We start from the raw sequence: 24,377 nt of genomic DNA on the forward strand, positions 1-24,377 counted from the left end.
CCTGGCTCTGTGCCCATAAATCTTTTTATGACATCACATGATATAATGTTGCAGCTGCCAAATAAGTAAAAGAAACAATGGGGGAGTGAGTTCAGAGGAAGAAATACAAGCCCTAAGAGTTGGAACCTTGAAGGAGGTGTAGGGCTTAGAGGGATGTAGGAGGGGAAAGGGGAAAGAAGGGGAAAGAAGGGATGGAGCTAGAGAAAGGTGAGAGGAAGAGGAAAGAGGAAGGATGGAGAGGGGAAAGGAGTGATGGAAGAAGGGAAAGGAGGGCTGAAGCTGAGGAAAGGGGGGACAGTGGTGGAAAAAATAAGGGGTGGAACTGAGGAAAGGAGGGTTGCAGTTGGGAAAAGGAGGGATGGTGCTGTGTAATTGAGGGCAAGAGGCAGAAATGTCCCCGGTCCTCGTGGGGGGCAGTGTCCCAGTCACGGAATGTCAGAGCTAGAAGGGGAACCTCAGAAGCCATCTGTGTAGTTCCATACCCTCATTTTACAGGGTGGGAAGTGACTTGCCCAAGGTCATAAGGGTAGTTTGGGGCAGAGCTAGGTCAGCCAGTCCAGTCCTTTCCAGTAGCACGTCGTCCCGTGGGCCACTGGGACCGCTGCGGAGTGCAGCGGGAGGGCAGGTTCGCGGGACTGCGACCCGACTTTGGCGGGGACGCGACGTGGGGGAAACCCCAGGTGAAGCTGCGATCTGAGCCCCAGCGTCCGAGCCGCTGGGCGGTCCCGCGCCAGGGAGGGCTCATTGGAGGAGGAGAAGGAAGAGGAGGAGGGGGCGGGGACGCCCTGGTCCGCTCCGGGGCTGGCTCGCGCGCTCCTCCCTCCTCCGCGAGGAGGGGCGGGGCCGGAGGAGGCGGGGCCCTGGCGCTTCGGCCAATCGGCGGCACGCTCCCCCGGCACCGCCCCCAGCCCCCGGCCCCAGGCCCCCTGCCCCTACCGCTCGCAGATTCTCCGCTGCTGCTGCAGCCGCGGCCTCGCGTGCGCCCGGACGTCGGGGTACCCCGCGCAGTAGCAGCAGTGGGCGGCGGCTCGGTGAGTCCCCCGCCCCCCTGTACCTTGGCCTTGGCCTTGGCCGCGTCTGGCAGCCCGGCTTCCGGGGGCTTGGGGCGGACCCTTCGCTGGCCGGGGGAAGCAGAGCGGGGAAGCTTGGAGAGGGGCGGGGAAGGAGGGGAGAAGGACGGGGGAGGGGTGACTCAGCCCTGGGGGAGGGGAGGCCCTAGGAGGGAGGGTCTTCGGAGAGAGGGGAGAAGGGGGAGAGGCCTGGAGTGAGTCCGGAGCTGGAGGAGAGGGGGGCCACGGGGAGGAGAATGGGCCAGGGGGAGGGGACAGCGAGAGAGGGCCTGAGAGCTGGGGGAGGGGAATCTTGGTGGGTTCTTGCTTTTGAATGTCGGGCCCCCTGTCCTCTGCCTCTCAGGGGCTGGCCATGCCGGGAGAGCAGGAGGAAGAGGAGGAGGAGGAAGAGGAGGAAGAGAGAGAAATGCAAGAAGAGATGGTGCTGCTGGTGAAGGGCGAGGAAGAAGAGGGTGAGGAGAAATATGAAGTGGTCAAGCTGAAGATTCCAATGGATGGCAAGGAGGTAGGTCTTCCTGCACACACCCCTTCTCCGCCTCACCAGGCTGCAGGCCTGGCCATCCCCCCTTCCAGGGGTCTTTGTATCCTCCCTGCCTCCATATTCTTATGTGGCTCTTTACTCCACAACAGGATGGCCAAGAGACTAATGAGATGTTGTCTGGGTACCCCACTGGGCAGAATGATTGGGGGAGGAGTGTGGAATTGGCAGAGTTCAACCAGGTTCTTGTTTGCCTATTAGCCACATCTTTTAGGCTTGACTTAATTTGTGACTGATTTTGAATCTTCGGGCCCAGGCCAACTGTCTTGGCTGGCCTCCCTCACACCAGGGGCTTAAAACCTATTAACTCTGACACTGGAATCTTATTCTGTAGTCTAACCCCAGTCTCGCTTGCTGTAGTCAGCACAGGGACTATTCATCATGCTTTGCCCTAGGGGGAAGGTCAGTCTGCAAGTATTTGAGTCTCTACCATTTGCCTGTGCCCTCACTGAGCATTGTGGGAGAGACCAGAAGGACTTGGCTACCATGAGGGAGTGTGTGATAAGGGCCAGGAGTGAGGAGTTACTGATACTGAGTTTCTGAAACTAAACTGGAGGCAAGAAAGATAAGACATACTGATGTCCTGAGATGGGGGGAAGGGGATACTGCTAATGGTCTTTTGGGGATTCAAGACAGACAAATGAAACACTTTGTTTCCAAGTCTCTGAAGCATTTACCATGTATTTTTGAATGTCATAGTCATCTCTCTTATTCCCTACTAGACTGGGTGCTGCTGAGGGTAGGAACTGTTTCTTACCTAAACTTTGTATTTTCCCCACTGTCCAGCATAATAATATTTTGTATCCTGAAGGCTCTTAATAAATGTTTCTTGAACAGAGGTGTGAAATAACTAAAGAACAAAAGAATACACACATCACAAAGTGCTAATTGTAAAGTAGAGACAATCAGAGCAAAATGCATTGGAGATGGTGTGAGGTGGCAATTCAGGGGAGTTTCCTGGAGAAGGCAGACTATGAACTAGGCCTTGAAAAATGGATATTATCTTAAAAAGTCATTTCTGAAAGGGATGTTTAGAGATCATTTAACCTGACCCTCTGTGGAGGAAATTGAGATTCAGAGAGGGGATAGAACTTGGTAATAATCAACAAACATTTATTAAACACCTACTACAGGTAGGTACTGTAAAGGACTCTTAAGTGCCAAAACAGAAAGGGTTGTTTTATCCTAGAGGCAGTAGGGAGCCACTGCAGCTTCTTGAGGAGGAGGGACATGGTCAGACCTGCAATATCATTTTGGCAGCTGGGTGGAGGTTGAATTGAAGAGACTGGAGGCAGGGAGAACAGTTGAGGCTCTTGTAGTAGTCCCTGTAAGAGATGATGAGAGCCTAAACTAGGGTGATTGGTGTGAGTAGAGAGAAGGAGGCAGATCTGAGTGATGTCAAGGAAATGGAATTGACAGGCTCTGGCAGTTGATTGGATATATAGGGTTAGAGAGAGTGATTCCTTGTCTGTGAATCCCTGTGATTATGAGAATGGTAGTGTCCTAAACTGAATCAGGGAAATGAGGAGAGGTGAATTTAGGTGAATATGTTCTATACGTACTGAGTTTGAGATGCTTATGGGATGTCCAGGTGGAGAGGTCAAGCAGGCATTTGGAGATGGAAGACAAGCTCAGCAGAGAGAGGAGGGCCAGATATATAGGAAAGAAGGAAGCATCTATATAGTGCCTACTACGTGTCAGCCACTGTGCTAAGCACCTGACAAATATTATCTCATTTGGATCCTTTCAACAACCCTGGCTGTTAGGTGCTATTATCCTTTTGCAAATGAGGAAACTGAGGCAAATGGAAGCTAAGTGACTTGCCACGGGTCAACACAGTGTTTGTGGCTGGATTTGAACTCAGGTCTTCCTGTTCCAGGCCCAACACTGTATCTAATGCATCATCTAGCTCCCTCTAGACAGGATTACATTCCCTCCCTTGAATGTACATTTTTAGTAACTGACCCCAGGCCTGTCTTCCTTTAAGACTCAGCTCAAGTCCCACTTTCTTCAAGAGGCCTTTCTTGGTCCTCCCTATCCCTGGTAGTGCCTTCCCTGTTGAGATTACCTTCCATTTACATTGTATATATTTTGTATATGGGGTAGCTGTGTGGTACCGTAGTGCACAGAGAGCCAGGCCTGGAGTCAGGAAGACTCCTTCCTGAGTTCAAATCTAGCCTCAGATACTCACTAGCTGTGTGACCCTGGGCAGGTCGCTTAACCTTGTTTGCCTCAGTTTCCTCATCTGTAAAATGAGGTACAGAAGGAAATGGCAAATCATTCCATTATCTTTGCCAAAAAGACTCTAAATGGGGTCATGAAGAGTTGGACTCTACTGAAATGGCTGAACAAATCTTGTATGTACGTAGTTATTTTCTTATTGTCTCCGTGTTAGAATGTGAGCTCCTTGAGGGCAGGGACTGTATTTTTGCCCTTTTATGCACACTGTCTGGCACAAAGCAAATGCTTAATAAATGTTTGCTGACTAAGAGCCGTCAGCATAGAAATGATGCTTGACTTTATGAGAGACATTGAGAAGACCAAGGCTGAGAATACAGAGAAAGAATAGGAGATGGCCAGGGCAGAGCTTTGGTGTACACCCACAGTTAGAGAGTAAGAGTTGAATGATTGATAGACCTATAAAGAAGACAGAGAAGAGGGGCAGGCAGGTGGCGCAGTAGACAGAGCACCAGCCCTGAAGTCAGGAGGACCCGAGTTCAAATTGGCCTCAGACCAAACACTTGACACTTACTAGCTGCGTGACCCTGGGCAAGTCACTTAACGCCAATTGCCTTTAAAAAGAAAGGGGGGGTAAAGACAGAGAAGGAATGGTCTGATAGCTGGGAGAACCCTAACATAAGAATGTTGCAAAACTTAGAGAGGAGAGAATATGCAGAAGGAGTATACTCTTCACATCTCTTCTTCAGATACTGCAGAGAGGTCCAGAAAGATGAGGGCTGAGAAAAGTCCACTGGATTTAGTAATCAAGATCACTGTTACCTTGGAGAGAGCAGGTTTAGTCAAGTGGTAGAGACAGAAGCCAGGGTGAAAGGGGTTAAGAAGTAAGTGGGAGGCGAGAAAGGGGAAGCAGTGAATAGTGGCAGCCTTTTTTTCTAGGAGTTTAGCTGTGAGTGTGAGGAGAGTTAAAGGGTAGTAGATTTGAGGGGACAGTAGGGTCACCCAAGTGGCAGCTAAGTGGCAAATTGGATAGAATACTGGGCCTGGAGTCAGGAAGACCTGAGTTCAAAATTGGCCTCAGACACAGGCTGTGTTACACTAGGCAAGAAGGTATATATAATTACTCAAGTTCTAACAAGAATGATTAGTATTATAAAAATAAGTCTATTAAAAAGGGAATCTGCTAAATTGTGTGATTATATTTGAGAAGAGCCAAAGGAATTTCTATATCACTGAGAGGCGCATTGGCTTTCTTGTGTTGAAGTACTTCAAAAACTATTTGAGTTAAAAAGAGAAATTGTTATTTGTTCAGTGATAAGAACAAGGATAAAGTAAATAAATGTATAGCAAAAACCTCCTATGTGCATATATGTACAAATGGATACACATACAAGCATACAAGTACAGTGTGTCTGATATATATGGCACATATAGCAATTCAGTATATATATATACACACACACGTGTGTATATACATGCATATGTATATATGCATGTAGATAAATACATATACACATATGTGTTTGTGTGATATATATATATACACATATATATACATATAGATAGATAGATAGATAGATAGATAGATATACACATACATATATAGATATATAACATATTAAAAATAAATCTAGGCAGTAATTTCATGGTCCTTTATAATCCAGAAAGATAACATGACCTTTTTGGAGAAAAACAAAAGGGGCAGCTAGGTGGTACAGTGGATAGAGCACCAGCCCTGAAATCAGGAAGACCTGAGTTCAAATCCAGCAGCAGACCAAATACTTGACACTTATTAGCTTTATGACTCTGGGTAAGTCACTTAACCCCAATTGCCTCACCAAAAAAGAAAAAAACCCATTTGCCTCAGTTTCCTCATCTGTAAAATGAGCTGGAGCAGGAAATAGCAAAACACTCCAGTATCTTTTCCAAGAAAACCCCAAATGGGGTCATGAAGAGTCGGACTTGACTGAAATGACTGAATAACGGGTCACACAGAATCAGTGGCAGAGCCAGAACTTGGACCCAGGTCATGTACCTCTAGATCCATTGTTCTTTTTCCAGGCAGAGCAAAGGAAGAGGTCAACATATTCACTGCATAAACAGGAATTCAAATTTGACAAGCATTTATTAAGTACTTCCTGTGTGGAGAGAAATCATGGTACTAACTGAGATAAACAGTTTAAATTAAATAGTCCTTGCCTTCATGGAGATTACAGTCTAGTAGTGGTCCTCTAGACTAACCCATAACCAAAATGTAATTCACCTTACAATACACAGCTTCTTCCGCTCTATGTCACTGTTCCCTCCTTTTATTCCTCCAGGCTAAAGAACTGTATTCATAGACTCTTACTTAGAGTTGGATTCAACCTTAGAGGCCATCTGGTCCAGTGATATCGACTCAAAATAGAAAAGGATTCATGCCTTAGCATATTGACTTAGAAAATCACCAACTAACATTATCGATTTTGTGTTATATTTTTATTTTAATCTGTTTCAGGCTTTACTCTAGAGTTGTCACCTCTTAACTAGTCCAACCTTCTGTGCCCACACAGGCATTTCCTTTTTAGGGTCCCTGACAGATGGCCATCTAGTTTCAGCTTAAACACATCCACTGATAGGGAGTTTACTGCTGCACAGTCTATTCCATTGTTCGACAGCTTTGACTATTAGAAATGTCTGCCCATATGAAATTGAAATCTGCCTCCTTATAACCTCCCCTAATTGGCCCTGGTTCTGCCTTCTGGTGCCAGCAAAAACAGATCTATTCTCCTTTCCCACAAAATGGCCCTTCAGATGCTAAAAATAACTGTCATTCAATTTAACAAACTTTTTTTAAGGCTGCAGCATGAATTTATCCTGGTTGTGTGATATCTATCACATTATTTTTAAATAATTTTATATCTTTTTATTGATAACCATTTGTTACAGTACCCTCATTCACTAATATATGCCTTTCCTTTGCCCTACCCATTGAGCCATCTCTTGTAACAGACTTTTGGTTTTTTTTTTAATGCAGCAAAACTAACCAACACATTGATAGTATCTCACCATTTATGCAACATCTGTAGTCATCCACCTCCATCTCTCTCTATGAAGGGAGAAAAATGCATCCACTCAATACTTTTCTGGGGCCAAGCATTGCTATTATATACAGCATTGAGTTTCATTGCTTTATTCTTTCCGTTTACATTGTTGTAGTCATTATGTATGTTTTCTTATTCTTCCTAGTTCACTTTGTATCAGTTCATGTAAGTCTTCCCATGCTTCTCTGAATTCTTCATATGTGTTGTTTCTTATAGCATGGGAATATTCCATTGCATTCATTTTTGATAATTTGTTTAACTATTCCCCATCAATACTTCTAAATACCTATTGTCCTCAGGGCACTATCTCTCTGTGTCTTTATTTCTCTAGACCACGGATCACTCCTTAAAATGTGGCGTCTAGAACTGAATGTAATATTTCAGATGGAGGATTCCATCCTTCAGGGCCCGGTTCATGACCTCCTTCCAAGAAGCACTCCCTGAATGCTTCCTGTGCATGTCTATGTCTCTAACTCCTTTTGTCCTGGTCATACTCAGTTATGGTGTGACCAGTTCAGAGTACAGTGGGACTGTCACCTCATTTCATTTGGACATCATATTAACATAACCTAAGATCACATCACCCTTTTTTGCAGCTTCATCACTTCTTTGACTAATATTGACCTTATGGTCAGTTTACATATTCAGATCTTTTTCATAGGAATCCCTGTTGTTTCCATTCTACTTATATAATTTATTTCTTGAACCTATGAAGAGTAAGGTTTTACTATTAGACCTATTAAATTTCATTTCATTATTTTTGGCCCAGCAAGCCTGTCAACACATTTTGAATCCTGATTCCGTCTTCCATTGACTCAATTGTTTTTCCCACTTTCCTGTCATCTGAAGGTTTACCCACCAGGGTGGCCATACCATCACTCAAAATTGAACCATTTCTAAGATTCTGGACTATAAAATTCCCTTCTTTAAGAATAATCTCTTGTTCTTCTACCTTCTCTACTATCTTTCTCCTCCCATTACTTTTTCTTTTTTCTTCATGACTCAGTTCCTCCTCATCTCTCCATTTTTCCAGTCTGTCAACCTCTGTTTTGGCCATATATTCTTTTCCAAAATCTGTATCTCTGCTCCACAACCTGTCCCAAGAATTCTCATGTTCCATCTGCCTACTAAACACCTTCACTTAGCAGTTCCCACTGGAACCTCAAACTGAGCATGTCTAAAATTCAACTTGTAATTTATATTTCCCCTTTCCCCCCCAAAAGTTTAACTCTTCTTCTAATCTGTCTCTATCTGTTTTTATATATAGGAATTCATGTATATGTGCCCATACATGCATACCCTACCTGTCATCCTCCTATCCATTCTGGCTTGAAACCTTAAAATTATCTCTGACCTTACCCTCTCCCTCATGCCTCACATCCAGGTCTTGTTCAAGTTTAGCTACAGCCACACCTTTCATCTCTATACTTCCTTTGTACTCAAGCTTCAGCTACTCCAACTCAGATTTGTGATGACCTCTTGCCCAAATTTGCTTTAATTGTTGATATCACCTGGGTTTTTTTGGGGGAGGCAGGCAGCTAGGGGGTGCAGTGGATAGAATGTCAGACCTGGAGTCTGGAAGACTTTTCTTCCTGAGTTCAAATCTGACTTCAGACACTTCCCAGCTGTGTGACCCAGGGCAGGTCACTTAACCCTGTTTGCTTCAGTTTACTTATCTGTAAAATGGGCTGGAAAGGGAAATGGCAAACCGCTGTAGTATCTGCCAAGAAAACCCCAAAAGGGGTCACCAAGAGTTGGACACAACTGAAAACACAACTAAAAATATCTGTTTTTCATTATCTTCTTTTCCAAATATGTCTCTCTCTCCTCTATCCAGAGAGCCATCCTTCATAATATAGTGTACAAAAGAAAATTTAAAAAAAGAAGCAATTCAATTAAACTAATATACACATCAGCCAGGACTGACTATATATACAGTGTTGCATGCCCATAGTCCCTCACTTTTGCAAAGAAGGGAGGAAGGTACATTTTCTCATCTTTTCTTCCAGTTCAAGCTTGGTCATTATAATTACACAGCACTTTTTTTTCCCCGTTCTCGTCCCATTACTGTGGTTATCATGTATATTGTTTCATGTTTCTGTTTACTTCACTTCATCACTTCACATGAGTCTGTGCTTGTCTGGATTCTTCATAGTCATTTTTTACAGCACGGACATGTTTCTGTACCAAACCATATTATGGTTTGTTTAACCATTCCTCAGTCAGTGGGCGTCTATCTACCTAGCTACTACAAAAAATGCTGCTTTAAATAGTCTGTTGTGTATGAGCCATTTCTTTCTGTCTTTGACCTCCTTGGGGTATGTGCCTAGCAGTGGGATGTTGGGCCAAATTGCCTAAACTTAGTTTCCTAACGTGTCTTCCTGCCTCCATTCTCTCCAGTCTGCAGTTTACCATTATCTGAGTAGTCTTCCTAATTCCCCATTCAGATCATGTTACTCCCCTCCTTAAACAAAACAAAACACTTCAATGACTCCCCATTGCCTAGTGAATAAAATAGAAATGCCCGATCTTAGCATTTGAGGCTCTCCACAATCTACCTTTCTATCCTGATCTCCCGTTGGTATGCTCAGTGTTCTCCACGTTGTAGTCAAACTGGACAACTTTCTATTCCTGATCATATCCTGCCATCTCTCTTCTCCATGACTAGAATGGCCTCCCTTTCTCCCTGGCTCTTTCAAAAGACAGAGACATCCTTTCCTTCTTTCCCTCAAGGTTCATGTCAGGGACCATCTCATCCATTCATCTATGAATGAAATCTTTTGTAATTCTCCTCCCACCTCTCCCCCTTCTTCATAAAAACAATCTCTCCTGCCTCAAATTTCTCTTAACATTTTGCCCACACTTCTTCTTTTCTCTTATCACACATAACCCTAATATCATGGTCATATATTTACTGTTTGCCTTCCCATATTACTTTATCCTATCCTGGAGGTCAGGCACTGAATATAGTATCTTGTGTATAATCAGTGCTTATGCTTAATTAGTGCTTATCTATTTGAATCAAGAAGTCTGCAGTAACAGTGTTAGACAGAAAAATTGTTTTAAAATTTCTTGCTGATACCCACTGTCCAGTCCACGTTAGTTTTCTTGGGTCATCCTTTAGATCAGCAAGGGTTCTTTGAGAGCATCTTGTTTAATCTCCTCATTTTACAGAGAAGGTCATTGTCCTTTGTAGCTGAAAAGGACTAAAATGACATCACTGTGTCGGGGTCAAGGTGCAGTGTGCCTGACTGTGGCTGCAGGACTGTAAGGGCTTGGAAGGTTCTACCACAGGTTGGATACAAATAGCCAGGAGCAGCAGTGGCCTCAGGACCAAGACTGAGAAGTGGCATGACATAGTGACTTGGAGGGAGGGAGATCTGGTTTAAATACTGCCTCAGACAATTAATAGTTATGTGACTTGAGGCAAATCTCATCTCTGAGCATCTGCCAAATGATGGGGGCTGGACTCAGTGACCTCTAAGGTGTCTTCTAGATCTAAGTCTTATGTTCTTATGACTAGGGTGGATGGTGACAAGATAGCCCAATTTTCAATGTGAGTTGTTTTTTCATCATCCCTCTACATTTTTAATGCTTGGGTGATGACACCAAAGGAGAAAGGCCAGGTGACTGGGAGACCAGATACCCAGATGGGGAATGATAGGAACTATTGATAAGTCAGAGCAGATTGGGAGAGTTAGAGTCCAGGGAAGTCCCAAGATGGCAGGGAGAACTCAGCAGATTTTAGAGATCAGAGCCAGGACTGAAGTTAAAATAGTTAGGCAGTCATGATCTGGCACCTGGGCAGAAAGAGGCCAGGCAGCAGATGCAGAATCACCAGCAAGAAGAAAGAGCTTAATGTTGTGCCAGAGCGTCCCCTTTGTTGCCAGTTCCGCCTTGTATGTTTCATTTTGGCATGGAAGTAATCCTGGGTCCTTAAAGGCCCTGTGTGTTCAGTGCAAAAATTCTGCTACTACCCTGGAAAGTCGTCAAGTACAGGCCTAGCGACAGATTGTGTATCCGTGGTCTAGAGATCGGCCAGACTAGCTGGCTGGCAAAGGTTGATAATTTTCTGGCCATAGCCACACATGAAGACTATCTATGATGGCGTGAAGAAGTTGTAATTTGTATTGTTAGTGGGAGTGCCTACAACATGCGAATTAGGGATCTTGTGAAATATCAGTGGTATTGTGGAGTAGTGTAGAAAGCAGGCCTCAAAACCAGGAAGTCCTGGGTTCAGGTCTTGCCTCTGACATAAATTGGCTGCATGATCCAGAGCAAGTCACTTTATGTCTCAGTCTCCTACGTAACTATCTCAGACTGTATATTGAAGAAAAGATGCTGACTGGCATTGATTGAGGGAGTTTCCTACACCAGTGAAATTCCAGGTCTAGCCCCTATCCTTGAAATACTGACCAGCCCCCTAAGAGACTCCTCAGAGGTCTCAGGGTGTGTATTGGCCTCTGCACCTGCGTTGGGGGTGTGAGAGACAGTGAGAGGGTGGAGAGCAGGGCACTTCTGCACAGTGTTTGTTTTTGGCAACAAGGCCCATAGGCTTGTAAGGATTCCGTGTTGAACATGACAGCAGCTCTTGGATATCGTACTTTATACCTTTTATTTTATTCCACTGTTGTGTTGACATTGTCTTTTTCTGCTATATTCCTCCTCATCCGACAGAATTCATTCATTAAATGCCCGACAGGTTGCCTCACTTGCCCATGCCCATGCCCCAACTTAGCTTAACATCTTTCCTCCTAAACCTGCTCATTCCTCTGACTTCATTGTGTTGGTCAGTAGCACACCAGTCCTTTGCCGTTTTCAGAGTTTTGGCTTTATCTTTGATTTTTTCCCTTTTTCCCTTCTTCTCATGTCTATACAGGTACCGGGTCTTCCATAGTATCTCTCACCTCAAACCCTATCTCCGCAATATCTTACATCTCCTCCTTGCTGGTCCTAATGCCACCACATGGTTCAGACTCTTATCACACACACCCCTGAATTATTATAGTTATTGCAGAATAACTAAGTTACTCACTACCAATCTCTGTTCCTCTTTAGACTGTTGTCACAGTAATCTTCCTTAGGTAGAGCTGTGGTCTTTTCACTCTCCTGTGAAAGTCATCTGCTACTGCCTAGTGAACAAAATCCTTTCTCCTTTGCCTGGCTTTCAAAGCTTCTCACAATCTGACATCACTCTACTTTTTTTAGCATTATTTTAGATTATTCTCCTCCATGTATTATGTGCTCCAGTCATATTGGACTATTCTCTGTCTCACACCTACACCCTTTCTGTCCCTTAGCTCACATTGCCCTCTTAGCCTGGATTATTTTCTCCATCCAGCTTCACTTGCTGAATATTTACTCATCCTATAAAGCCCAATTCAAATACCGCCTCTTCTTTGAAGTTAGTACCACCTAAGCCTTTAGACCTTACCTTGCAGTTTGTTTTACCACTTTTTTTATGCGTGTATGGTATGTTGTGTGTTTATATTCAGTGTATGGGAACTAGATTGGAAGCACTATGAGGGCAGGGACGTTTTGTGTCTCCCTCAGTCTTCTGCTGTCAGAAGGAAATTGATAAATGTTTAATCCATTGAAATGATTGCACAAATGTGGATCAAGACAAAACTATACTGGTTTGAATATGCAGTATACTATATAAAAATGTTTATTCAGAATTTATATGTGTATACATATAAATTGTATATAACAAAATAAAATAATTATATAATTTATATGATGTGTGTGTGTGTGTATGTGTGTATGTGTGTGTGTGTGGGCCAGTGTTACTTTTAAGTCTTTCTGTAGATAAATATTATATACACGTATGTATGTATATATGTTGGGGGGGGTTTTAATCTCATTTTAGGGATGTGGTCTGTGTTTGGGGACACCTGTATATTCAGCCCAAGTCACTTCCCATCTGTTACTCTCATACATGTTATGCCTCCCTATTAAATGTTACCTTGATCCTTGTTCTGTTAGAGAATTGTAGAATTTCAGTTAAACAGGACTGTAGAGGCCATCTGATCCAATCCATGCCTGAATATTAAACCTTTCTATAACCTCCCCAACAAGTAGTTATCCAGCCTTTGCTTTCTTTCTTTCTTCCTTTTTTTTTTTTTTAAAAAAGAACTCTTTAACCTGGACAAAAGAAGACTTCTAACATGCCAAACATCTTCAGTTCCTGTAACTGATCCTGGGGCATAGCTTCTAATTCCCTCTAGCCTGGTCATCCACTTCTAATGTGCTCTGGCCAATGAGTGTTCTTCCTAAAGGGTAACTCCCAGAACCATATATGGCCTGCCAGACCAGGGCAGAGTAAGGGGGTGGAGTCTTTAGGTCTCTGTCATGAAATTTGTCAAGGCTTAGATTAGACCCTTCCTCATCCCCATTGCCGCCTGGACTCCCCTTCTGTTAGGTTTTCATTCCTGTTTAACTAGTCCTCATTCATCATTGTCTCCTTCATTTAATGCATTTGGCCAAATATAGGCCAAACCCTTAAAATGAAGAGAATAAAGTAGAGATATTTTTAGCAAGAATAGACATAGCATTGGATCTGGCATCAGGAAGAAGGTCCTCAAGTCCTGCCTTGAACACTCACTGGCTGTGTAACCGTGGGCAAATAAATCACTTGACCTCTCTGAGACGTGGGCAGATCCCTTAACCTTTCAGAGACTCAGGCAACTCTCTTAACACTAACCTATTAAGCTGTAGATTGTTTTGTTTGTTTTTTTCTGCTTGGTCTTGGGCATGATGTGTCATGGACCTGTGTTGCTAAATGCATAACTATATTGAAATATAGTTATCAAAATATGTGAAAAAAGACCTAACAATTTCATAGACCCCAATTTACTTATGTCTGTTCCTATAGTATATATTTCTACCGGTGCAAGCTAGAGATAACACACTCCTGTGTATTTTGTCTGTACCTTTCTGTAAATCCTTCATAGAGAATTTGCTGCCAACATACTAGTGAACTTCTGGGTTTGTTTGGGTTTTTTTTTCAGTTCTTCTGAGACCATGATATTCTGTGATTTCCACATTGGAAAAATATTGGTATTAAAAGAAATGGAGTTTTTCAGCAGTGGGAAGCTTCATGTTACTCAGAAGGGCTTTCAAAATAGTTGAATTCATCAAGTTTCTGATTTTGCTGATGTGGGAATTCTGTCCACCGAGACAGATCACAGCCTCTTTAAAGTTAAGAGTTGAAAGTCTAGTTTAAGTGATTTGTTGACAGCCAACTCTGCTAATATCAGAGGCTATGGTGGGTAGGCTGTCCATCTTGGAGGCCACAAGGGGGGATTGTTTCTCACCTATCACAAATTCTTGGGGTGTCTGGTGATAGATAATTCATAGACTTCTTGATTTTAAGTTAGACTTTTGTACGTGACAGAACCACTATCTTGCCATTGACATGAGCTCTTATAAATATCATTTAGCATAGGCATACATTGAAAAATAATTACCTGGAATCACTATATTTTTTTCAACTGCTAATTTATTTGAGAGAAATCTGTTACTTTTCTTTAAATACATAAATATTTGATAACACAAAAATGTAAGGCATCATAACAAAAACTAACTTTGTCATTACAAAGTTAAACCCATTACTTGACCAATGAGATCACATCTGAGGGCCTTTCCAGCTCTAAGTGTATGATATTTTAGATAGGGACTGGATCTGGGTGAGTTCACTGGAATTTCCAGGTGAGGAAACTCCCAAAACTCCCTTTCCCAGTACGGGTCAGCACTGTCTGAAATTTACAGTCTTGGACAGTTGCCTAAGGAGCTCATAGGTTAAGCGACCTAACTCTTCCTGGCTTCTGGGCCAGCCCCGTCACTGTGCACTATTTCACACTGCTGCTCATGATATTGATCTCATCAGATTTCTGCTTTGGTCCTTAAATGGACCTGTATTTTTATGAAAATGGATATTCCTCCCAAAGGTGCAGATGGCAATCCAAGTGTATCTTCTTGCCCTTGGTGACTCTTACCTGTGTCCTTCCTGTAAATCTTCCACAGGTGCTAAGAGTCTTCCTTCAAATCTCTTGACATTGCTTAGATACTAGTAAAGCATGTGGGCTGTCTGGGTTATTCTTTGCTCTTGATATAACTGACTCATCTCCTTTGACATACATTTCTGTGATGAAATCCTTTCTGCTGCTACTTTTGCACAGTCTTTTATTGGTAATATTGGTAATAGCTACACCTATCACATGTCTCTTCATTGTCCCACGATTGACTCATGACTTTAATTCTTTGGATACTGTGGCATGCCATGATCTGTAGCATCCCTGGAAGAATATTGGTGTTTAAAAAATGGACTTTTGTATCTGGAGTTTGGGATCATTAAAAAGTTTAATTTCTCATTCAATCCAGTTTACTGTCCTCCTGATCTGGTTAAAGCACCGTGCTCTAGCACATAGTAGATGGTTAATGAATGTTTGTTGATTAATTCAGTTCATCCAAAGGGTCTATCCAAGAAACCTGTTCACATGGACCAGCTTTATGATGTGTCCATCCAGCTGCATGTCTGTGAGCAATAGATACTCTTCATCCACTTGATTTGTCAAATGTGGACAGTTGCACTGAACTCCTGTGATTATGGATCTCTTTTAGGAGGTTCAGAAATGTTCCTGAGCTTGATGTAACAAGCGCAGTATCATTGGCAAATACGAATATATGGAGGGTCTTGCCATCTGTAAAAAGACTCCTCTTCCATTTAGACTGTGCACTGAGAATCTTTGACAGAGGCAAACACTCTTGGCAAGCCTATCTCTCCCTGCTTTATGCCTCACTTAATAATCATCAGATTGTGGAACAAAGTCCTCTGTTGTATCTTTCAAGAAATCTTGTGTTATTAAGTTTATAATGAACAAAAAATATGGTTAAAACCTAGTTAAACTTGCAGTGACAAGTTTTAATCCAGGCAAGTGGAGAAATTTGGAGTGTTGAAGTAATGTGGGAAGTTGGGATTTTTTAAACTGAGTAGGAGGAGGAAGATACCACAGGTGGGCAATTCTTACGCCTTCCCTCACTCTGCTCCTAGGGTAACACCTTGCTCAGTTGCAAAACCTGGAAATCCCCACTATCCTATGGGATCCACATATTTGCTTCTGTAGATCTGAGTAGGGAACCTTGGAGGTCATCTGTGAGTGGGAGGCAAATGCCAGCTACTGGACGAGACCCAAACTCTTTGGGGAGGGCACTGCCAGGGCATCCTCTCCTTCCTATCTAGCTCTATTGGACTTCTCCAGCCTGGGAGGAGAGGTAGAATTTCTGGGCTCTGCAGCAGGCTCCTGTCTTTCCAAAGGAATTGGTGAAGGGTTTCAGGCAGTCACTGATCATGCCTGCAAGAGGTATCTGTTTCCTTGGTCTTTTGCCAACAGTATCAGGAAGGTCCACCCTGGGTCCTTCCAGTATGGTTCCCCTGGCAGGGAGGCTGTTTTTCCTGGTTTGGCTGCCATTGCAAAGACCAGCAAGGCATCATCATCATTAGTAATGCTCACATTTATATAGCATTTACAATATGCCAGGTGTTGTGTCAAATGGCTTACAATTATTATCTCAAAAAAATAAAGGAAAAAAACCAATTATTATCTCATTTGATCCTCACAGCAACCCTAGAACGTAAGTGCTGTTATCTCCATTTTACAGATGAGGAAACTGAGGCAAACAGGGTTAAGTGAATTGCTCAGGGTCACCCAGCTAGTGTCTGAGGCTGGATTTAAACACAGAACTTCCTGACTTCAGGTCTGGTGCTCTATCCACTGTACCACCTCACTGCTTAAGACCTGGGTTCAGATTTTGCCTCTGCTACTTACTGGTTGTTTGGCTAACCAAGTCACTTCAACCTTTTTAGACCTCAGCTTCCTCATCTGTGAAATGAGGGGGTTGGACTCGATCTTTGGGGCCCTGCCAGCTCAGAATCTTTGATCCTGTGACTTAGCCACAAGACCTCGGACAAACATTTTCCCTTCTCAGGCCTCACAAAGCGTGGTGGTCGGACCAGATAACTCCCAAGTTCTATGCTTGAGCAGCTGAATCTGTGATCCTAAGACTCCTGTCGTAGGTCACAGGTCAGATTTGGGAAACCGGTGCAGCTTATGTGAACCAGTACAGTAATTAAAATGTGTTTGGCTATTACCTCCCCGCTTCTGGCAAGACTTAGCTCCCTCTCTTTGCATTGGCTTTCCTGCTGGCATCCCTGTGGAGCCCCTTCTCCTTCCTTACAGGTCTCCTTTTTAAAATTGGCCCAACTTGCCCTTCTTTTGTTTTTCTCATTTGCAATTTCATTCTCTGTAGTGAAGGGAGCTCTTGGATTAACAACCTGCTTTTGTTTGTTTGCTTGTTTCCTGTTCTGGTGATGCCTGGGAAAACAGCATATTTTTCAGATGCTCTTGAAGGTCTATTTAAGGACTGTTGAGTGTTTCTGGATGGATGCCTGGCTCTTTAGAGCTCTTCTCTATGTGTGGAGATCCTTTTGCCTGTTTTTATTAAGCTTATTGAAAACTAAATTTAATTAATTTTCTTTCTTTTACTCATTTTCCTCAATTGAATTAATGTTAACTGTTATAAGTAAATATTTCCTGAGCTCCCCATCCTTTCCTTTTTACTTTGAATGCTGTGACTCAACAGTGCTTTTGCCATGAGATGCCAGATGCCCTTGAAAGAAAGAAGCAACGTGTTTTAGGGGAAGAGCGCTGGACTGGGAGTCAGTCTTGGCTCCATCATTGGCAGGCCACGTGATGTCTGAAAAGAAACAAATAAGTAAGAATACAAAGCCCTTTACCTCTCTGGGCCTCTTATTTTATTTTTATTTGTTTTTTAAAGTATAGTAAAGTATAGTGGTGAGTATCCCTGCTGTCATGTAGGAGACTAGGGTTCAGTTCCCCTACGGGGATCCAGAGGCAGCCAAGTGGCTCAGTCGATAGAAAACTGGGCCTAGAGTCAGGAAGGCTTGAGTTCAAATCTAGCTGGGTGACCCTGGGCAAGTCAGCCTATAGGCTGTCTGTCTCAGTTTCCTTATCTGTAAAATGGGGGTAATAATAACCCCTCCCTCATAGGATTGTTGTGATGGTCAGTTGAGAATAACTGCAAAACTTACAGCACTATGTAAATGCTAGTTATTATTATTACTATTAATGTTTTTGTTTTGTTTTGTTTTTTACACCACGGACATATCCCAATATTCTTCCCTTCTCATAGAACTCTTCTGTCATCATAAAGAAAAAATATGTATATGCACACACACATATACAGACAGAGAGAGAGAGAGAGGAAGAGAGACAGAGAAGGATACACACACACACACACACACACACACACAGAGGGAGAAACGGAGACAAAGGAGAGAGGAGGAGAGACAGAAATGAGAGAGGGATATGTGTGTGTGTGTGTGTGTGTGTGTGTGTGTGTGTGTGTGTATACACACATGTATACACAGAGAGAGACAGAAAGGAGAGAGGGATACACACACACATACACGGGGGAGGCAGAAATGAGAGAAGGATACACACACACATAGAGGGAGAGAGGAGGAGAATCAGGCGAGAAGGGAAGATTATGTAAAAACACACACACACACACACAGAGGAGAGACAGCAGGAAAGAGGACAGATAGAGAGCCAAGTTTCGTTGTTGGACAAATATTGATCATTGACTTTAATCTTAGTTTAGCCATCATGTTGTTTCCATTAACATTATTGCAGTCAGTATATACTATTTCACTGATTTCTGCTTTTTTTCACCCTGCTTCAGTTCAGATGAAGTCATGCCAACTTTCTCTGAAGCTCTCCTATTCAATCTCTGAATGCAATAATATCCCTTTATATTCATGTACTTGCAGTTTCTTCAGCCATTCTCTAATTGACGGGCTCCTATTTTGTTCCTAGTTCTTTTGTTTGTTTGCTACTATAAAAAGTGCTGCTGTAAGTATTTTGGAATAGGTATGACCTTTTGATGGTTGATCTCCTTAGGATATATGTCCACTAGTGGAATCACAGGGTCAAAGAGCATGAACAGTGCAGTGATTTCTTTTGAATAATTTCAGATATTTTGTAGGACAACTGAACCAATTTACAACTGTGCCAATAGGGCGTTACAGGTGTTATGTAAAATCCTTATTCCCTTCCCTTATTCCCTGGAGCATTTTGTATTGATTGGTGGTTTGAAATTATTCTTTTGAAAATGTTCTGTATATGTAGAGCATCTATATCAAATTGCATGCCATTTGGGGGAGGGAGGGGGAGAAAATTTAAAACTTAAAAGCTTATGGAAGTGATTGTTGAAAACTAAAAATTTATTAAAAAAAAAAGAAAACTTCATATTCTTTGACCATTTATCAATTGGGGAATGGCACTTAAACTTGTATATTTGTGTCAATTCCATATATATCTTTGATATCAGAGAGGCAACACTGTATAGTAGATAGAGAGCTGAACTTGGAGTCAAGAAGTCCTAGGTTCAGATCTTGCCTCTGACACCTGCTGGGTGTCAGTGTGGGCAAGTCATGTAACTTCTCTCTGTCCCAGGCAAGTTCTAAAACTATGAGTTATAGACAAACAGCCAATCTGCATTGGTGGAAGGAGCTTCCACTCTGGTGGAATCACAGGTATGGACTCCTTCCCCCAGAAAAAGATTTAGATTATTATCTGAGATGCTTGATGCAAAGATTTTTTTTTCCCCCTCTTGACTGTTCTTATTCTTGATGTTTTGATTTTATTGATAGGAGTTTTATTATTTTATTTAATCAAAATTCTCTTCTTTGTGATTGATCCCTTGTTTGGTTATGGATTCTCCTCTAAATGAAGGGAATTGGGATTAGCTGCTCTCTTGGGTTCCTATCTCATCCGCTCCTTGTTTTCTTCCCCCCAGATCCCAGGCACAGCCCCTGAGCCTCCAGCAGACCCAGCCCGGCCCCACGCCTGTCCTGAATGTGGCCGTGCCTTCGCCCGCCGCTCCACGCTGGCCAAACATGCGCGCACCCACACTGGCGAGCGCCCGTTTCCTTGCCCAGAGTGTGGGCGCCGCTTCTCCCAGAAATCTGCGCTCACCAAGCATGGCCGCACCCACACGGGCGAGCGGCCCTATGCCTGTCCTGAGTGTGAAAAGCGCTTTTCAGCCGCCTCGAACTTGAGGCAGCACCGACGCCGGCACACAGGCGAGAAGCCCTATGCCTGCCCCCAATGTGGGCGCCGTTTTGCCCAGAGCTCCAACTATGCCCAGCATCTTCGCGTGCACACCGGGGAAAAGCCCTACACCTGCCCAGACTGTGGGCGTGGCTTTGGGGGCAGCTCCTGTTTGGCAAGGCACAGGCGTACCCACACGGGGGAGCGGCCCTACTCCTGTCCCGAGTGTGGGACGAGGTTTGCCCAGAGCTCAGCCTTGGCCAAGCACCGACGGGTGCACACCGGGGAGAAGCCCCACCGTTGCCAGGTGTGCGGCCGGGGTTTTGGTCACCGCTCCAACCTGGCGGAGCATGCCCGTACCCACACAGGCGAGCGACCCTACCCTTGCCCTGAGTGTGGCCGCCGCTTTCGCCTCAGCTCCCACTTCATCCGGCACCGGCGGGCCCACTTGCGGAGGCGGCTTTATATCTGTGAGGGCTGTGGCCGTGGCTTCAAGCTAGCATCTGGTGTGGGGAGAGTTGGGGGCAATGAGAGAACCGACCGGTGTCCTGAGTGTGAGGGGAGCTGAGGACAGAGAAACTGGGGGGGCTGGCACATGTATCCCTTAGGAAGGGATAGGGGAAGGAGCAGGAGCAGGAGAGAAAGCCCCCACTCCCCAGGGAGAGGGAGCAGTGAAGGAGGTTCCTCTCCACTGCACGGGGAGAACTCTGGGAGGAGAGGAGTGTCAGAAGCAGCACACTGTCTCCAGAAGGCCCCTAGAATGTTTCTAAGGGAATGGAGCAGTTATGATATGCCCCTGCCCTCCAACCCTGCCTACCTGGGTCTTTCCCTTTCTTCTCACAGAGTTTCTTGCTCTTTACTCTGCAAATGTAGAATTGAAGGGAGAAAGGTGGGAACCAGCTTGAGGGAAGAACTGGGGACCCATGGGCCAAGGGCTCCCAGGGATGCTTCCAGCCTAGGGAAGAAGGTGGTCAGGGGCTTGTGACACCTGGAGGAACTAGCCGCCCCTCCTACGTCCTACACACACTGGGGCCTGTGTTCGTGAATAAAGTATTATCCTCCTGTTATGCCTCGTGGTATGTCTGAAGGAGAGCATGGTGGCCACACATCGGGTGGATTCTCGGCATCTTCCTTCTCCCTCCTCCCCCTCCTTCTGCCCTTGTCTGGAGTCATGGAATCACAAAGTCCCCAAGCTGGAAGGGACCTTAAAGGTCACCTACTCAAGCTCTGATGAAACCACGAACCCCTCCTTGTGCAACATATCTGGAAAATGGTTAAAATTCTAACTAGATTTCACCCAGCACTTTGTTTGGCCTTTCCTTTGTTAAGTCTCTTGCTTCCTATCCTTTTGTAGCTACAGGACCTCACCCCTCCACCCCCAGTGTAAGCTTCTTGAGATCTAGATCTGTTGTTTATTTTTGAATCCCCAGTACAGATTGCTTCAAATGTTTGATGAATGAATTAACATTTTAGAGCCACTCAGCTCAGGAAATGTCTCACTTGGAAATATTAATAATGGCTACCATTTATATCGTGTTTAAGGTTTGCAAAAACGCTTTACAAATATCTCACTTGATATTTGATTTGATCCTCACAACAACATTGGCACAGAGCTGCTGTTATTACCCCCATTTTACAGATAAGGAAACTGGGGCAGACAAAGGTTAATGTATGCACAGGGTCATACATCTAGGCTGTGTCCTGGGGCATAATATGAACTGGGGTCTTCCTTCGAGAACCTTATCCACTGTACTAGCTGGCTGGCTGTGCAGTTCAGTTCTAGTCACAAGGTAAGCGGCTGTTCTGTGCAAAGCCAGTATTTAGTACTGGAGGAGTTAAAAGAATCAAATAAGATACAGATTGGGACAGCTAGGTGGTGCAGTGCATGAAGTCCTGGACCTGAAGTCAGGAAAACTCACCTTCCTGATTTCAAATCTGGCCTCAGATACTTCCTAGCTGTGTGAGCCTGGGCAAGTCACTTAACCCTGTTTGCCTCGGTTCCTCATCTGTAAAATTTGTTAGAGAAGGAAATGGCAAAGCACTCCAATATCTCTGCCAAGAAAACCCTAAATTGGGTCATGGAGAGTTGGACATGACTGGAAAATGACTTAACAAGTATATATGCATGTATACACACGCTAAATGGAGAAGGGAATGGCAAACCACTCCAGTACCTTTATCATCAAAATCCCAAATTGGATCACGGAGAGTTGGATGTGACTGAAACAACTGAACAATAAAGACACCGATCCTGCAGTTGAAAAATTTGCTGTCTCATGGGGGGAGGGGCCCATGTATGGATAACTGAAAAGGGGAAGGCTTCATGGAGAAGGTGGCACCTGACTCAGGACTTGAAGGGAAAGGTGAAGGAAAGCCAAGACAGGCATTCCTAGACTGCTGAGAGGTTTGCAAAATATTTTATATTCACGTTTTCATTTGGGTCTTGTGACAGTCATGTAAATGAAGGCCCCATTTTATAGGTGAAGAACTATCCAGGTGCTAAATGGAAGAACCAGGATGTAAACCCAAATTTTCTTGCCTCTTGGGATGACAGATTTAAAGCATTAGATTTATTCAGATTTAGATTTAGAGCTGGAAATGACCTCAGAGGTGTCTAGTCCAATCCTCTCTTTATAAAGGGTAGGTAAATGAAACCCCATTAGAAAGAAATTACTTTGGGGCAGCTAGGGGGCGCAGTGGATAGAGCTCTAGACTTGTAGTCAGGAGGACCTGAGTTCAAATGTGGTCTTAGGTGCTTGACACTAGCTGTGTGACCTTGGGCAATTCACTTAACCCTGATTACCTCACTAAAAAAAAGCAAAACAAAAAATGAAATTACTTGGCTAACATCACCCAGGTTGAACTGGGATTCAGTCCTGGTCCCTCTAGCTCCAAATGCTGGGCTGCCCTGGGCCTTGCTACCAGAGTAATGCCTTGGAGGTAGAGGGTAGGACAAGTAATCAGAATAATGAAAAGAATGGCTGGTAGAGATAGGGAGGGAAGTAGGGTGCCACCTATGACTAATTCCAGCCCTTCTCCTCTGTTCCCCTGTGAGAAGTCTGTTCTCTGGTTTCCCCCTCCCTCCCTCCCTTTCCTCTGCTGTGGTCACTAAGGAAATGGAGCCCTTCTGGTGACTTTCTCCAGCCTCTTTCCTTGGCTCAGACACAATAACCTACAAACAGCCTGGTTCCCTTGTGAGATGAAGTCTTGGCCACCCTCTGTGTTCCAGGCCTTGCCCTTTTCCCTTGTGAAGCTGCTGGACACGGACCGAGTCCCTGTTTTTGGAAGCAGTGACCAAGTGCCCCTGAGCCAAGCCATGTTCTACTTCCAGCAGAATCCAGAACTGGAAAGCATTTGCCCAGAGGCCCCTGGGCAAGTTAATCTTCCCACCCCCTTGATTTAAACTAGAGCTTTTATTTCTTTACCATTTTGCAGTTCACAACTACCTGGGGAAGCAAGACGGCACAGGAACTGAAATCCCCAGGTTTTATGGGGGCCCAGAGGTAAAGTGACTTACCTGCTTACTAAGCTGAAAACAAGCAGAGCTTCAAATCCCAATGCTGACTATAAACTGTTCTTTCTCATAACAAACATTTATGAAGTACCTACTACGTGCTAAATGCTGGGGATACAAAAAAAGGCCCTCCCTAACCTCAAGGAGCTCACAATCTAACAGGGAAGACAACATGTAAATAAATATATACAAAGTGAGAAATAGATAATTAACAGAGGGAAGACACTGAAATTCTGAAGAGCTGGGAAGGGGGGGATCTTAGGGATCTTAGTCGAGACTTGAAGCCAGGGAGGCAAACAGTTGGGAGTGGAAGGAGAGCATTCTAGGCCTGGGAACAACCAGAGCAAACACCTGGAGCTGAGAGAGGAGTGTCTTGTTTGTAGAACAGCCTGGAGGCCAGGTCACTGGACTCTGTCGCTGGATCAAAGAGTCCGTGTTGAGGAGTAAGGTATAAAAAGACTGGAAAGGTAGGAGGGGGCTAGGTTATGAAGGGCTTTGAATGCTAAGCAGAGGCATTTTACATTTGCTCCTGGAAGCAATAGGAGCCACATATGTTTGAGTAAGGGACAGTGATGCTACCACTCAGTTACCATTCAGGCTCCAGAAACAATGGGATTTGAACACAGGACCAGTGCTCCCCAAGGAGCTCTTGTGTTCTTACAAGGGGCAGGGAACCTGTGGCCTCGGGGGCAGGGAACCTGTGGCCTCGAGGCCACATGTGGCTCTCTAGGTCCTCAAGTGCAGCCCTTTGAATCCAAACTTTACAGAACAGTGCCCTCGAGATGTTCCCCACCCCCTGAAAGGACTCTGCCAAGAATTAGCTGTGTGACCTTGGACAAGTCACCTCTCTGGGCCTTGGAG

General features: G+C 44.2%; 1 protein-coding gene across 1 annotated transcript; it reads left to right on the plus strand.

Moving 5' to 3' along the window:
* The first annotated feature begins 946 nt into the window (after window positions 1-946).
* On the plus strand, window positions 947-21,069 carry ZNF771 (zinc finger protein 771). The gene is made up of 3 exons (XM_021008480.2): window positions 947-1,031; window positions 1,414-1,575; window positions 19,749-21,069. Exons 2-3 carry the CDS (start codon window positions 1,423-1,425, stop codon window positions 20,568-20,570), a joined length of 975 nt encoding a protein of 324 aa, XP_020864139.1. The 5' UTR covers window positions 947-1,031; window positions 1,414-1,422; the 3' UTR covers window positions 20,571-21,069.
* The last annotated feature ends 3,308 nt before the right edge of the window (window positions 21,070-24,377 follow it).

This window comes from Phascolarctos cinereus, unplaced genomic scaffold (genome assembly GCF_003287225.1).
Source record: "Phascolarctos cinereus isolate Bilbo 61053 unplaced genomic scaffold, phaCin_HiC Scaffold_4;HRSCAF=312, whole genome shotgun sequence".
In the NCBI taxonomy this organism is placed as follows: Eukaryota; Metazoa; Chordata; class Mammalia; order Diprotodontia; family Phascolarctidae; genus Phascolarctos; species Phascolarctos cinereus.